The sequence below is a fragment of the Enhydra lutris genome, unplaced genomic scaffold, assembly GCF_002288905.1.
Source record: "Enhydra lutris kenyoni isolate GAN:26980312 unplaced genomic scaffold, ASM228890v2 scaffoldscaffold39, whole genome shotgun sequence".
In the NCBI taxonomy this organism is placed as follows: domain Eukaryota; kingdom Metazoa; phylum Chordata; class Mammalia; order Carnivora; family Mustelidae; genus Enhydra; species Enhydra lutris.
In genome coordinates, this window is record NW_019154123.1 from 28,938,383 (window position 1) to 28,953,481 (window position 15,099).

The 15,099-nt window shown below is 33.0% G+C and overlaps 1 protein-coding gene across 6 annotated transcripts in view; it reads right to left on the minus strand.

Moving 5' to 3' along the window:
* Window positions 1–15,099, minus strand: part of LOC111155042 (discs large MAGUK scaffold protein 1) — a 263,035-nt gene that overhangs the window by 26,552 nt on the left and 221,384 nt on the right. For 4 of the 6 annotated variants that reach the window (XM_022515065.1, XM_022515071.1, XM_022515070.1 and 1 more), the window contains 3 exons: window positions 12,326–12,502; window positions 9,279–9,348; window positions 4,698–4,731 (listed from right to left, as the gene is read on the minus strand). In XM_022515065.1, coding sequence (XP_022370773.1) covers window positions 4,698–4,731; window positions 9,279–9,348; window positions 12,326–12,502 — 281 coding nt within the window. Of the gene's footprint in view, window positions 1–4,697; window positions 4,732–5,431; window positions 5,532–9,278; window positions 9,349–12,325; window positions 12,503–15,099 lie in introns of all 6 variants that reach the window. The other 2 variants (XM_022515066.1, XM_022515064.1) reach the window with 1 other exon arrangement.

Sequence of the window (15,099 nt, forward strand, 5' to 3'; positions counted from 1 at the left end):
CTGAAAGTAGGAACGACACATTAAAAAAAAAATTCTTAAAATTATATTAGGATTAGTAGTGTACTCTACAATCTCTAATACATAAAAGAGAGTAACATTAGTTGCTGCAATGGAGTGAGTGAAGGAGGAAAGTAAGTGGGAGTGTAGAAGAGACAAAATTAACCATGAGTTGACAATTACAGAAGTTGGGTAAATGAATACTTGCAGGGTTTTACTATTCTTCTACTATTGAATATATATGGTATGTTATACAGTAAAAAGTTAAAGCTACTACAAATCTCTTTTGTCTTTTCTGGGGATTTCTCCTAATCCTAGTTCTCTAAGATTACCTATAGTTGTTATGCGATCAATTCTTCAAGTTCTTTCAGGTATCCTTTTACGTAACTCTACAGTAAAATCTTGCTATTCAAAGCTTGGCTCTTGGATAGCATTGTCACCACTGCTGGGAGTTTATTAGAAAGGTAAAATGCTTTCTTCTTGATAATTAAAAAAATATTTTTAAGAAACTTAATCAAAAAAGGTATTAAAAAATCCAGTAAACATATAAGAAGGTGTTCTAATTTTTTCCTATAATTACTTATCAGGGAAATGCAAAATAAAGCTACAACAGGATCTCTACCATCCACCAGAATGGCTATAATGGAAACAAACAAAGAAACAACAACAAAAAAACCAAAACCAAAAACAGATATGCCAAACACAGACAAGGTAAGTAGCAACTGGAACTCACATACTACTGGGGTTGGGGAAATTGGTACAACCACTATGGAAAACTATTTGGCAGCCACTACAAAAGCTCAACAGATGTATGTATGTGTGACCTAGCAATTCCTTTCCCCGGTATTTCCCCAACATGAAGACATATATATGTTGACCAAAGGACATGTGCAAGCCTGTTCAAAGCAACACTATTCAAAATTGCCCTAAATATATATTTACAAGTCTGAGATAATATAGTTTCATATTCTTTTTTCTCATTTATATTATGAGCATTTTCCCATGTCATGTTTTAATATGATTTTCAATGGTTATATGATATTACAAAATACAGATAAATCATATGTCATTAACCACTTCCCAAATACAAAGGTTTCATATTTTAGGATGGTTTCATATTTTTTTGACTGTAATTTCTCAATAAAATTAAACTTACTGATATATAAACCTTTATCTCCATCTCTGATTACATACTTAGGATAATTCCTTGAAGAGGAATTAGTAGGTCAAAAGATACATTTTTCCAGATATGCATAGTGGTTATATATTAAAACTAGTGATTCCATAAAACAATACCACTGGGTTCTGTGGTATTTAAAAGAAATTTAAAAGAAATATCTGTCAAGATGATGGGAAGAAACTATCATTTTGTTTACTGATTACTGGGGACATCAAGTATTTTTATACACTCATTTCATTTGTTATTTTTGAGCATTCTTCTCATATCCTCCATTCAGTTATCAAATGAAGATCTGTCTGTTTTTTATTGATCTGTTAGGAATTCGTAGTGTAAAGGCCATTATCCCCCTTTCACATACACGGTATATTCTTTGAGTTTTAATTTTGATTTTATGAAGTCTGATGACCACAGCCATTTCAAATCTCTAACCAAGTCTCCCCTTTCTCATCAAACATTTCTTCCTGAGAATGTATGAAATGCCTTTTCTGTGCTCTCCCTCACTACTACCTATACATCACCAATCTCAAGCAATACTACTACTCTCATTCTTTACAAATAAGTCTGGTTTTGGCATCTAAGAGCTCCACACAACTTTGCTTCTGTAAGTCTTTGAGAGAGCTTCCCATTACGTATCTCTTTCTTATGTACCTAAGAGTTTTTGAGACGTTCTATAGAACGGAAAGCTATAAAAATTGCACTACAGCTACAAACCTCACCTGAAACCATGTATCATGATTTCACTTTTGAGCACCTTACATAGCTCCTCCTGAATTTACTTTTTTTAAAGTCTCTGTTAAAGGAATCTTACATTTTTCCTTCTGACCTTTTTCAAAGTTGCCTTCTTAAGATATACAAGCTGCACATATCTCTATTTCTAGCTTTTCACAGCTATGATGATTTACTTGCATTCTCTCAGACTTCCATCATATTCTAGTTAGTTGTTAGTCAAAATAGGATTGGAAAGGCCAATTCTCATTATTTCTTCTGCTCTCAACAGGGAAATCAATGATTTATTTGATTCTCTTTTTTGTAGAATCACTGAGTTAATGTGTATGAAAAGTGTTCTAGGTTATCACTTTTCTCTCTTTAATTAAAATACCCTATTTTTCACAGGTTATATGAAATTACATGTAGATGTACATCTTTCTTGAAATTCAGTATTATTCCATTTCTTCATTGGATTTGTTTCTCTGAATTTATACCTTTTCTTCTCAGTCCCTTCATGAGTCCTGTTTCAATAAGGCTTGATGAATACGTACAGAAGTCATATTTATTTCTTTATATTAAAATCTCAGGATTCTGTTTAGTTTATTTCCTGTATTTGGAACTTCAGAATATGGATTACTGAGGCTACAAATAATGTTCCTGACCACCCTTTCCCTAGCATTTTCTGTTATATAACAATTGGCACCTTGTCAATTACTAGTCATATGTTTTATCCAGGTTTAGAATTCTTACTGATATTTTCCTATCTCCCTCAGTATTTTCCAAACAAAATCTTCTTGATTTGATCACGTTACCAGGTGAGTAAATTATCTTAGTTCCTGTGAGATGAAGCACAAAACCTATCATTGAAGGGATCTTAAGTCTCTCTCCAGAAAATTAAATCCTTTTCTAAAGGACACTGTCTGGTAATCAGCTACTATTTTTCTCTTGTTTCTCTTCTCAAATCCCAATTGTCCAAATGAGAGATGGAAATAAGATATGGTCAAGGTGTAATTACCATCCATGATAACAGTATCAACATAGTAAACAAATTCATTTAGTTCCTTTCTGATGAGTTTTCCACAGGTCTCTAATGATTTAGCAGATAATAAAAAATCTGTGGGTCCTTATGCTGAATCATACCACCTTTAAAACACATCATTCTCAAAATAAATTCTATAGCATTAAGAATCTATGTAAATGTTTTCCAGTTTTAAAGATTTTCACCAAAGGTAAAAAAGATTAAAAACGGGTACCACTAGTAATAGTAAATTTGTGGCTCTTGCTGAATCTTAAAAAGGCACAGGCAAAATGTGTCTATATAGAAATAATTACATATAAAGTATAAAGTATACTTCAATATGTCTTCAATCTAATACAAACCTTTAATCATTAACGTTGAAATAAAAGTACCTATACTTTAGATTAAAATTCCAGTATAAAGTTAGCAGAAATTAAGGGAAAAAACCTTCTATGAAATATAATGTTTATTAATGTAGATCTTAGAAAGTTAAAAGATACTGATCTCTAATTTTTTTTTTTTTAAGATTTTACTTATATATTTGACAGAGAGCGAGAAAGGGAATACAAGTAGGGGGAGTGGGAGAGGGAGAAGCAGGCGTTCCACGGAGCAGGGAACCTGATGTGGGGCTCGATCTGAGACTGTAGGATCATGACCTGAGCCAAAGGCAGATGCTTAACAACTGAGCCACCCAGGTGACCCTACAATTTTTTTTTTTTTAACATGCTGGGCGTGGAGCCCAATACGGGGCCTGAACTTACGACCCTGAGATCAAGACCACGCTGAGATCAACAGCTGGATGCTTAAATGACTGAACCACCCAAGTGCCCCGGTATTGGTTATATCCTTAATGACCAATGAATTACAAAAAGTAAGTTTTCAAAATGCTTAGTAATCCAAATAGAAATAACCACCCAGGAAAAAACTTTAGCTTAAGAGATTACTTCTATGAGTCACTGTCACCTAAAATAACTTAGTAATATTTGATAAACTTTCATATATAATCAATTTGAGAACACATAAATTTAAACGTTTGCTAAAAAATGACTTGTTTCATCCATTCACTCTAACATTTACTGAATGACTCCTATATACCAGACTGTACCAAGTTTATATGAAAACTAAGTACTAGTTAGAAAATTAAGTAAGAACAACTCAAAACCACTGACAACATCTTGGTTAAAGCAAAAATAAAGGATAGTATTTCTCATAATTCTTTTAATAATTTACAACCTCCTTGGAAAAAGAGAGCTACAATTTCCGTCCCCTTTTATCAACTGCTACTTGAATTTGAGGTCCACAATTCTTCTCTATTAACTTAAGACTCATTATATTCTACAGTTTCACATCATAGCAATGCTTTTCTAACATACAATCGAAGTGATTTTAACTTGTTTTAACAAAAAAGCCTGGCGGACAGAAAACTGCAAGATTATTTTCTGCATTCTAGGAATGAAGGTAGGTAGTATTATTTTAAAAAGCTTAAAAAAAGTCTTTTACTTAAAAAAAATACCTAGCAAAAGTAACTGCCATAAAGATTACAAAAAGGAAAATGTAATTATGAGCAATTTTTTCAAATGACATGTGAAAAATGGAGCATCAGAAAAACAAAAGGTATGTATTATAGAAATAAAAATCCCAAGCATATTATTAACATGAAAAGTCTAAAAGCTATCTAAATCATATACCTCCTCATGCCAGAAAGGCGCTACCATGAATCTCAAAATGTATCTGAAAAAGGTAGGTCTGTAGATGGAGGTTAAAAAATAACTTGGGAGTATTTTGATCACTTACTCAGGCCTTTTGATCCCATGTCGTCAGGGATCTCCTGTAGAGAGTAGTTCCCAGAGAGCAAGCAATAAAAAGATAATCAAAGAAAATAGTTGTCAGTAATGCATAAAATTGGTGCTACAATAAGAGACAGTTCCAAGACCATTACAGGTGCACATATTCTAGAGTGTTTTTGTAGATTTCTGAAAGTTTGAAATAAGCTAGCAGCTGAATGTAATGTACTAAAGTAATCAGTTTTAGCTTAAAAGCTGATTTAGGGTAGAGAAGCAAAATTTGAGATTATTTCTTGTTATTTTAAAAGTAAAAATCACTGTCTACATATAGTGAAGAAACAAGATAGAATTCCAGAGGATCTATGATCAAAGATTGTCAATGCTTAATGACCAATTAATTACATATAGTATAATCATTAAGTAGCTTCTCAGGTATCCATAATATTCCTCTAAAATATTATTTGAGAGTATTTTAAGTGTTTCTTCTAAGAACCCCTCCAATGAGTAACTTTATTTTAAACACACAGCTTAAAAATACTGTTAGCTTTAAATTAAGAATTCCTAAGGTGCCAGAAAAAGTTAAGATTGGTATGCAAATTAATTTATGTCTCTTAAGTTGCCCCTGGTTAAGACAATTAGTAACCTGTTGCAGCTCTTGAAACTGTCTCCATGGTAACAACCAACTGCAGGGCAGTAGGTCCCTCTACATTTATTTTCAGTTGACCACTGGATCCACATACTTACGGTCAGCATCACTTGTTTCCTGTTCACTCTGGTCCTTGTTCTTGTAGAAGGGGAATTTTCGGGAAAAGAGGTTCTTTTTACGCTTGTCATTGAATGACTGCTGAAGAAGAGAAGGAGGGGCAAAACAAAGGGATGTCTACTATCTGTGTGTACAAAGGCCCAGCCTAGCAGCTCTGTGAAAGCTGACTCTTGTGACCACAATGTGCAGTTTGTATATGAATTTATTAATCACAAAGTGAATTTCTAACTTTGTATAAACTCCTAACATTTCTCAACTTAAAATATTTAAAAATTTACAGTGCAACTCAGTAATACCTAGAAATAAGGAGAAAGTGCTACTTGATTAAAAAAAAAAAAAAACCCTAGAAATAAGAAGTGCTACTTGAAGAGTAACTCAAATTAGCTACTACTATAGTACAAATCTGCTAACTTCTGTTCTTATCAATCCATATTTTTCTAGAAGATTTCCAGGTATGAAGTGCTCTATAGCAAAAGCTATTTTAAGTCATTACTCTAGGCTATTCGAGTATTTTTTGTGCAGTAGGTAATAATCTTCATTTTCCTCTGACTTGAGCATATTCCCTCCCTCCCCTTTTTGGTGGTTCCAATGAACTAACAAAAAGCCACTATTAAAAAAGAAAATCAAAACAACTGAAAAAGTTGCTAGTTCTGAATATTTAAAAACAATGAACCAATCTTATTTTTTTTTTTGGAAGAGAAAAAAGATAAATAGTTATGGTATGAATCAGAAAATGAGAAGAAAACTAAGAGGGGTCCATCAAGCATACATAATCCAGCAAAAGATTTATCGAAGCTATCCCACCGAGAAAGAAGAGTCAGAGCTCTTCTGACCAACATGAATGCCATCCTAACTGATTTGTCTTTAAGCTCTATTATATTCATCTATTTTTAAAAGTATATATAAATAAACTGGAACCAGATTAAATTCATTGGCACCATATCTTGAATAGGAAATAAAAATTCAGGTGCCTATAAAAGCCAAAAAGGCAATGAAGATCCTAATAGTCATACAGTACTGCTGTGGAGGAGCTGCACAGCTGATCTGATGTTCCCTACTACACAGATGTTGGAAAGAGATTTTCTCCCTTCTTCAATGTCCCATTTGTACCTTCACAGATTTAAAACCAGGCCACATTAAGAAAGGTGATGGTATTAAAGAGGAATAACTTCTTTTGTAATTTCTGTCACAAACATTATGTCTTGAAGGAAATGGCCTGACCTAGCAATAATACTTAGGAATTATTACTTTTTGAAGCAGGAACAATATAAAGGATAAAAAAATCTTGTTCTGACTTTTCTTGAGTTTAATACAATGTCATAAAATGCTATCATTATTCTGAAGTATATCCACATCAGGAAGTATGTTTTGGCATGCCTGAATTTTTAAGCATGTGATGTCTGGCAATTAGGTGCTGAGGGAGAATAAAGTAATTTTTGCTCCAATCCTATTACTTGAAAGGATTTGTTTTGGCAGGAATCTTAACATAAAAACAAGATTAAACTTTTATTTTTGCCTTTCATATCAATATTTCAGGATTAATAAATTCACAGAGCTCATTAATCCAACAGGTTGTCCTGATTTCAATCCTAAAATTTGGAGGCTCTGATAACGTTAAGCAGAAGTTAAAAATTAAGTTGATGAGAAAAAATACTGTCCAGAAATTTGGACTTACAACTGTCAAGTAGCATTATTTAAATAAAAATCTTTGCTTGAATCCAAATTTTAGAAAAGAGAAACAGAAGAAAACTGAAGTTTCAATATAGGAAAATTTATGATAATCTAATTTAGGGAAGGATTAAATCTTCTTGTTCATAAAAATCATCAATGAATTTATAAACTAACAATTTTTATGGTATCTAATAAAACTGTTATATTTTTAATAAAAGGTATTTATCCCTCCTACTGCATATATAGTGGTCAGAGTCAGTTTCACAGCAAACAACCAAAAGAAACATGAAGTTTAAAATGTTTTGATTTTTGGTATCTTTGCAGTTAGCCAAAATGAGATATCATAAAGATATCATAATATAGGACAGAAAGAAATGCTTGTTAGGTTAAGAAAGAATTAATTGTATTACATTTAATGTCCTCTGGATGAAGAATTTATTAAAAGTGAAAATAGCACAAAGCAAAGAAGACAAATATGTGCAGGGACAACACAAAACTGAAGAAACATACTAACTCTGGATTGTCTACATTTTCAATACAAAATATTCTATTTAATTATTTATTGTTATTAATGCTATATTACAAGAGAGTATAATAAATAAAAGAACTGATAAAATATCACAAAATCATGATATATATTAAGCATAGAATTTCTCTATGTGGTATGTCAAAATAGCTAAATGGATGTTAAAAATGTTAATGAGAAACTGAAATGTTGTAAGTCTGCAGTGGGAATAAGTCCATAAACCACCATGTAAGGAAAGGAAAAGATGAACTCAGAATGGGAAATTGTAGTACAGAAAGAAATGCAGTTCTGCATCAATGGCAAGCGTATTTTTACCCCACTCAGTATCATGCATCCTTCTGGTGCTGTGTTAGGGCACAGTGACTGTGTATAAGGTTGGTTACAGTCAACAAACAAGACTAAGATTTAAATATGTCGTTAATTCAGTTAACTTCTTACAGTATGGAAGAAAAGTTACAACATGCAACCTCTTTTTCAATACATTGACAGTGTATTTTACTAAGTTATTTTTAAAGACATATATAAAACGAGCACAAAAAGCATTGTATAGATTTCAAATCCTGAGCATTTACTTGGGATTTTTTCCCTCCCCCAAATTTCTATTTTAAATATTGCTTCAGATCATACTATGTAATTTTTTATTTTCTGAAAGCTGCAATTTTAAAGGAAATTATCATTTCTAAGATAACTGAATACATTATACAATTTACTCAGATTTAATTTCTTTGAGGATATTGCTTATCTTTAATTTTATGCCTTTATGTTTAAGTGCTTAGTGGTATCAGAAAAGTACAGATGATAAGGTTAATTAATTTACTGAGTTAACTTTACATATTCATTTGAAATATGATCAAAAGATGTATAAAACTTTTGCTTTAGATTAAAAAAAAAACAAACCTAAAACATTCCTATGAATAGTATTTCAAGACAACATATGTGTTCAGCTTATTTCTTCAGGCTTATTACTACAATATTCCATTGTAGTGATTACACACATCATACAGGACAAAGCCTGCAGCATTTCTTTCATGTACTGGCATCCATTAGATTCAAGCAGAACTTAAAAATGAAAACAAAAACACATTTAAAATTATATATGAAAGAATTCATTAAGTATTTCTTGACTGTCTATAAACTCGTCCTCTACTGTCCCTTTCTTTATTCCCTCAAAATAAAAATTCATATTGATTCAAATATTTAAAGCATGGATTCTCTTAATAAATTGTGAAGGGGGAAATGAAAACTTACATTATGACCTAGTTAATAATATTCTGGGGCATATCTTCTCAGAAGATGATTAAATTAGCTATCACGATTAATACAAATTTCTAACTGGACATCTGAAGGAAGGCTGAATTTATTTCACTTGTAAAAATAACCTTACCAAAGTATGTTGTTAAGAATACATCAAATGACAGTTTCAATAATCTGGAAAGGTCTGTAAAATGAGTGCTTTAATAAATTACTTACTTCAGCATCTACTATTACAAAGCATCATGGCAAGAGCTGTTGATAGTTAAGTCTTATGGCAAAATCCTTCTAATTTTAATAGTGTAGCTCTGGCAAGAATTATGAAAAAACCTATTATTCTCAATTATTAATATCTAGGAAAGGACATTTCATATACTTACCCCTTTATCTCCTCTTGTTTTAGAATTAAATTTCACTGTTTTTAACCGGGCTCGTTCTTTCTTCTCAACTCTGTCAAAGTACAGAATGTTATTTTTATTTTTTATTTTTTATTTTTTTTAAAGATTTTATTTATTTATTTGAGAGACAGTGAGAGAGAGCATGAGCGAGGAGAAGGTCAGAGAGAGAAGCAGACTCCCCGCGGAGCCGGGAGCCCAATGCGGGACTCGATCCCGGGACTCCAGGATCATGACCTGAGCCGAAGGCAGTCGTCCAACCAACTGAGCCACCCAGGCGTCCCCAGAATGTTATTTTTAATGTATACCAACATATCTAAGGGTCTAACTAGAAATCATCAGAAATGATACTTTAGTATGGGGCATTTTTATATTCTAAAACCTTCAGAAACCGTTTAGGTTTGTATCCCAAAATTAAAAATAATTTCTGAAAGTGAAATACAGGGTTCATTACAAAACAAAACCACTTGTGAAGTATCAAAATCCAGTACATGTGTACTTATAGGTTAATTCATATTCCATAATTATACTGAAATTATTATTAGGAACCACTTCTGAGTTTAGCAATTTTCTGGATTTTGTTTGTTGGTGTTTTTGTTTCAATATTAACTTAGCATGGGGCATGCATATATGCTAAAAAAAAAATCAAGCATGAGAGAGAGAAAGCAAATAGGGCAAAATGTTAACAACTGGAGAAAGTAGGTGAAGGATATGTGGGTGTTCCTTGTACTATTCTTCCTTGTGTATTTTGCTGTAGCTCTGAAATTTTTATTAAAAAATGGGAAATACAAAAATTAAATTTATCTCCAGTGACAGATTTGTGTAAATACATAAAGTAACCAATTATGGTATACGAAAAGTCTTGAAGAGCTTTAAAATACCTGTGGAAGGATATACAAGACCTGGTAATATTAGTTATCCCTCTAAAACTGAAAAGGGTGCCAGGAGTACAGTTTAAGAGGAAGCCTGTATAGCTTTTAGATCTGAATTCTGAAACTTGTTAAAGTGTTAACTATTCAAAATAAGCAAGCCAATAAAATTACACCAAATGTTTCATGTAGATTGCAATACCAACACGAACCTTGTAAAATTTCATGTCAATTAAACTTTTTATCCTTAATTTCAACATAGCAATTATGTTAGTATACAGCAGGAAAACCTACCAAAATCGTTTATAAATAAATGCATTTTCTTCCTTATCTAGTGATACAGTTTTACTCTGAGTACAGAAGAACCTTAGCAGTCATGGACTTAACACTTGTTTTTACTATTCTAGAACAATCCATGACATGACTAGAGAGTACATGACATGATTAACTAATCTGTAATTTTGCCTAAGCACTTATTGAGGGGACTGCAAAACTAACATTTAGTGAGTAAAAGTTTACAACTTAAAATGGCTTTGTTTTCTCATCCTTACCTTGTTCACTAAGTAGCTGAGTGACTTAAATTGTGTTTATTTGTAAATACTGTTCCTGAATAAAAGCTGAAAACTGTATTAACTACAATTCCTTGGGCTATTATTAGAAGTAAAAAGGCTTAAGAGATAGTTTTCCTTAAGAAAATTCAAATTTTGAATACATTCAAAATGAAATGGCATAATCAGTTGTGGTTCCATATGTGGTTTATGGAAGGCAAATTATATTCTATAATGTTATTTGTGAATTTGGAAATTTAGAGGGGTCTTAAGTCTCCTGCAGCACTTCTGACTTAAAAACCCAACTTTACAGAATTTTTATGCAAAAGAGAAGAATCACTTTCTACCAAAGTCAGTGTATTTCTTATTTGTTGCAGACACACATAAAGCCCATGCAAGACAGGAGGTGCCAAAGGATAAGACAATTTTTAGGAACTCTGACTTTGGTATTTAAGATGTGAGGTTTCTACTGACTCAATGAGGCACAGAGACAGAGGAAGCATTTCTGAATTTAAAGCAGACTATGTTCTATTCTAGGAAAAAAGTTATGCTGAGGGCTGCATTGCTAAAAGAGGAGTTGCTACCAAATATACGATCTAGCCAAATAGTTGGATCTTGTTAAGAATATGGATCTAGCCAAGAACGGTCATAAATCCCCAAACCACAACTATAAATCTTGGTTATTCCTTAATACTCCTACTCTTCAACTTCTATAAACAGTAATATAAATATATAGAGAGGCCTATAAATAGGTATATGATTTGGCATACTTATCAATTATAGACTCTTAAAGTAAGTATTACATCATAAGCTTGACCTGACATGAATTAACCAGCTAGAATAAACATTAATGTCTCATTAATGATTTCTGCAGGCTATTTTAAAACCTAAAAAGACTTTCAGGCAAAGATTTGCACAAATCAGACCTCAAAAATAAGTTATTTGGGGAGACATACAAACTGACATTTTAATACCTTTCCCACAAAAACAGGAACACTCAGCAGCATTTCATAGACCTACAAAGGGTTCTTTATGCTGGATCATCCTGTTCAAAGACTATCTCCACTTAACCATTTTTGCCAGTAGATAGTAAGTATGTATCACTTATAACAAATGGTTAAAAGCAAAGAGGAAAGAGCAGGGAATGTACCAATACTTCTAAATTAAGCAAGGAAAGAGATTGTGAAGCAAATACCAGATACTTCTAAAAATTTTAATTTACACTTTCAATTTTCAAGTCTAAAGGAGGCAATTCACAAAATCAAAAATCCTGAAAATTGAGTAAGTTTCATTACCACCTGTCTGGATAAAGTACAGAAGCTTTTAAATCTTTCTCCCTCCAATGGTAAAGATACATAGCAAAGTTATTTAAATGTATTTATTTTGTTTTGAGCAACTAAATAGGAGCTTTAGAGAGATTTCTCTTTGGGGGCATCATATTCTTTAATTATGTCATTGGTTATAACATAAGGTGAACATAATTAAATGACTGAAACACAATATGGAAAACCAAGCAAAAAAATCACCCTCAGTAAAATAATTTAAAAAAATCAACAATTATTTGTCTATGTTACCCTACGTTCAAGTAGTAAGACTGTAATGGACTTATACTCACCTGCGTTTACTGGGAATTACCCCAACTTCGTCACTCTCCCCATCTGGTGTGACCTGCCTGGCTTGCCACCATTCGTCATCAGAAGCATTAATAACATGGAGGATATCTCCAAATTTGAAGTTCAATCCCTGACTGGGAAGGCCACTGTCTTTAGTCTTGTCATAATCAAAAAGAGCTCTAGATTAAGAAGAAAAAAGTACATGTTTATTTGGTGTTTTTGTTTGTTTTAAAGATTTGTTTCTATTTTAGAGTGAGAGAGCGTGTGAGTAGGGGAGGGGCAAAGGGAGAGAATCTTCAAGCAGACTCCTTGCTGAGTGAGGACCCCAATGAGGGTCTCCATCTCACAGCCTCTGAGATCATGACCTGAGCCAAAACCAAAAGTCATGCTCAACTGACTGAGCCACCCAGGTGTGCCCCCCACCAAGATTATTTGTTATCATATTACCAATATTAAGTTAACATGGGATTCTGAAAGTATATATAACTCAAATAATTAAACAATATACCATACTAGGCAAAATAATGCCAAGCTCAAGAATTTGCACTATAACAGACAAAAAGACAAAAAAGAAATAGTAAAACTGACTTACAGTAAGTTCTTTATTTGTATCCTAATTTCCAGTTGCCAAATTAGAACCAAAAAATGAATAAACTATATTATATTGTAAATGTAATTGCTAGGATTCTTTCCTTAAGAGAACTCCTTTGGATAAGAACTTAAGTATTATACATTAATCAAGTAATAGAACACAATTTTTCTTTTTATCAAATTTTATTTATTTATTTTTTCTTTTTATCAAATTTTAAAAGATTAACATTTTACAATTACTATATTAATATAGTATATTTTTTCTAACATATTTGGCAGGAGTTAAAGTCCTCTGTAGTTAGTTTTCATTATTGTTATTGACTCTGAAAATTCTATTGACTCTAGCTTTGTGAATGAATGGAAGGAATAATTAACTGACAAAATAATCACTCTGTTAATCCAGTCTTATAGTCTACAACTAACGACTCAGATCTGTCAGGGATTTTGTTTGACCCAGTGTATATAACCAAAATAAAGAGAAGAGTACCTTTTATAATATTTACTCTTTGTTTATAAATTTAGGGCAACTCTCTAGGTTTATCTTCATTTTAGAATTCAATATGGCTTGCCATTGGATTATATTAAAAGCATTTTTAAAAATTTCTCATTCAGTATTGAGAGAAATAAGGTAGGATACCTAATTTTTCTTCTTTTTAAAATTTTTTATTATGTTATGTTAGTCACCATATACATCATTAGTTTTTGATGTAGTGTTCCAAGATTCATTGTTTACGTGTAACACCCAGCACTCCATGCAATACGTGCCCTTCTTAATACCCATCATTGGGCCAATCCATCCATTCCCTCCTCCCCTCTAAAACCCTCAGCTTCTCAGAGTCCATAGTCTCTCATTGTTTGTCTCCTCTTCCAATCCGCCCCCCCTTCATTTTTCCCTTCTTTCTCCTAATGTCCTCCATGCTATTCCTTATGTTCCACAAGTAAGTGAAACAATGTGGTAATTGCTTTCTCTGCTTGACATATTCCACTTAGCATAATCTCCTCCAGTCCCATCCATCTTGATGCAAAAGCTGGGTATTCATTATTTCTGATGGCTGAATAATATTCCATTATATATATGGACTACATCTTCTTTATCCATTCATCTGTTGAAGGGTATCTTGGCTCCTTCCACAGGTTGGCTATTGTGGACATTGCTGCTATAACACTGGGGTGCATATGGCCCTTCTTTTCATTACTTCTTCATGACATTCTTCTTTGGGGTAAATACCCAGTAGTGCAATTCTGGGTCACAGGGTAGCTCTATTTTTAATTTTTTGAGGAACCTCCACACTGTTTTCCAAAGTGGCTGCACCAATTTGCATTCCCACCAACAGTGTAAGAGGGTTCCCCTTTCTCCACATCCTCTCCAACATTTGTTGTTTCTTGCCTTGTTAATTTTTGCCATTCTAACTGGCATAAGGTGTTACCTCAATGTGGTTTTGATTTGAATTTCCCTGATGGTATTGCTGGATCTTAGGGTAGACCTATTCATTGCTACACATTAGAGGAAGATTAGTTGGGGTATCTGAAGAAAGGGATATTGAAATAATTTATTCAGCAAGACTCTAGAAATGCTCAGGAAGTAGACGTGTATAGAATCCAGGTAGATAAGATCCAGAGAGAAGTTACAGCAGTGAAAACGGAAGAACTGGTAGAAATACTTCATATAGCACTCAGACCCTCAGATTCCTTTTCCTGTTCCCAAACCCATAGAAGATAAGAGGTTTAGTTTCCAAAGAAACAGAATTTGAGAAGCTCTGTACTTTGGAACTCGGTGGGGAGGGGAAAAGTGCTAAACTAAAAACAGATTAAAAAAAAAAAAAGATTTTATTTATTTGAAACAGAGATAGAGAGAAAACGTGGGGAGGGGTAGAGGGAAAGGGAGAGGAAGAAGCAGACTCCTTGAGGAGTAGGAAGCCTGATTCGGGGCTTGATCCCAGGATCTGGAGATCATCACTTGAGCTGAAGGCAGAGGCTTAACCGACTGAGCCACCCAGGTGCCCCTAAAAATAGATTAAAAAGGAATCTGCACACTGAAAACTCAAGTACTAGCAACCTGTCTTATATTGCAAGCAAGAGATTAAGGATTCTTTTCTAGAGATATTTAATGACCCCTAAGAAAAAAATGACCTGGGGTGGGAGAGGGCAATGAACAAAGACAATTATTTTCTAGTTAAATCCACTA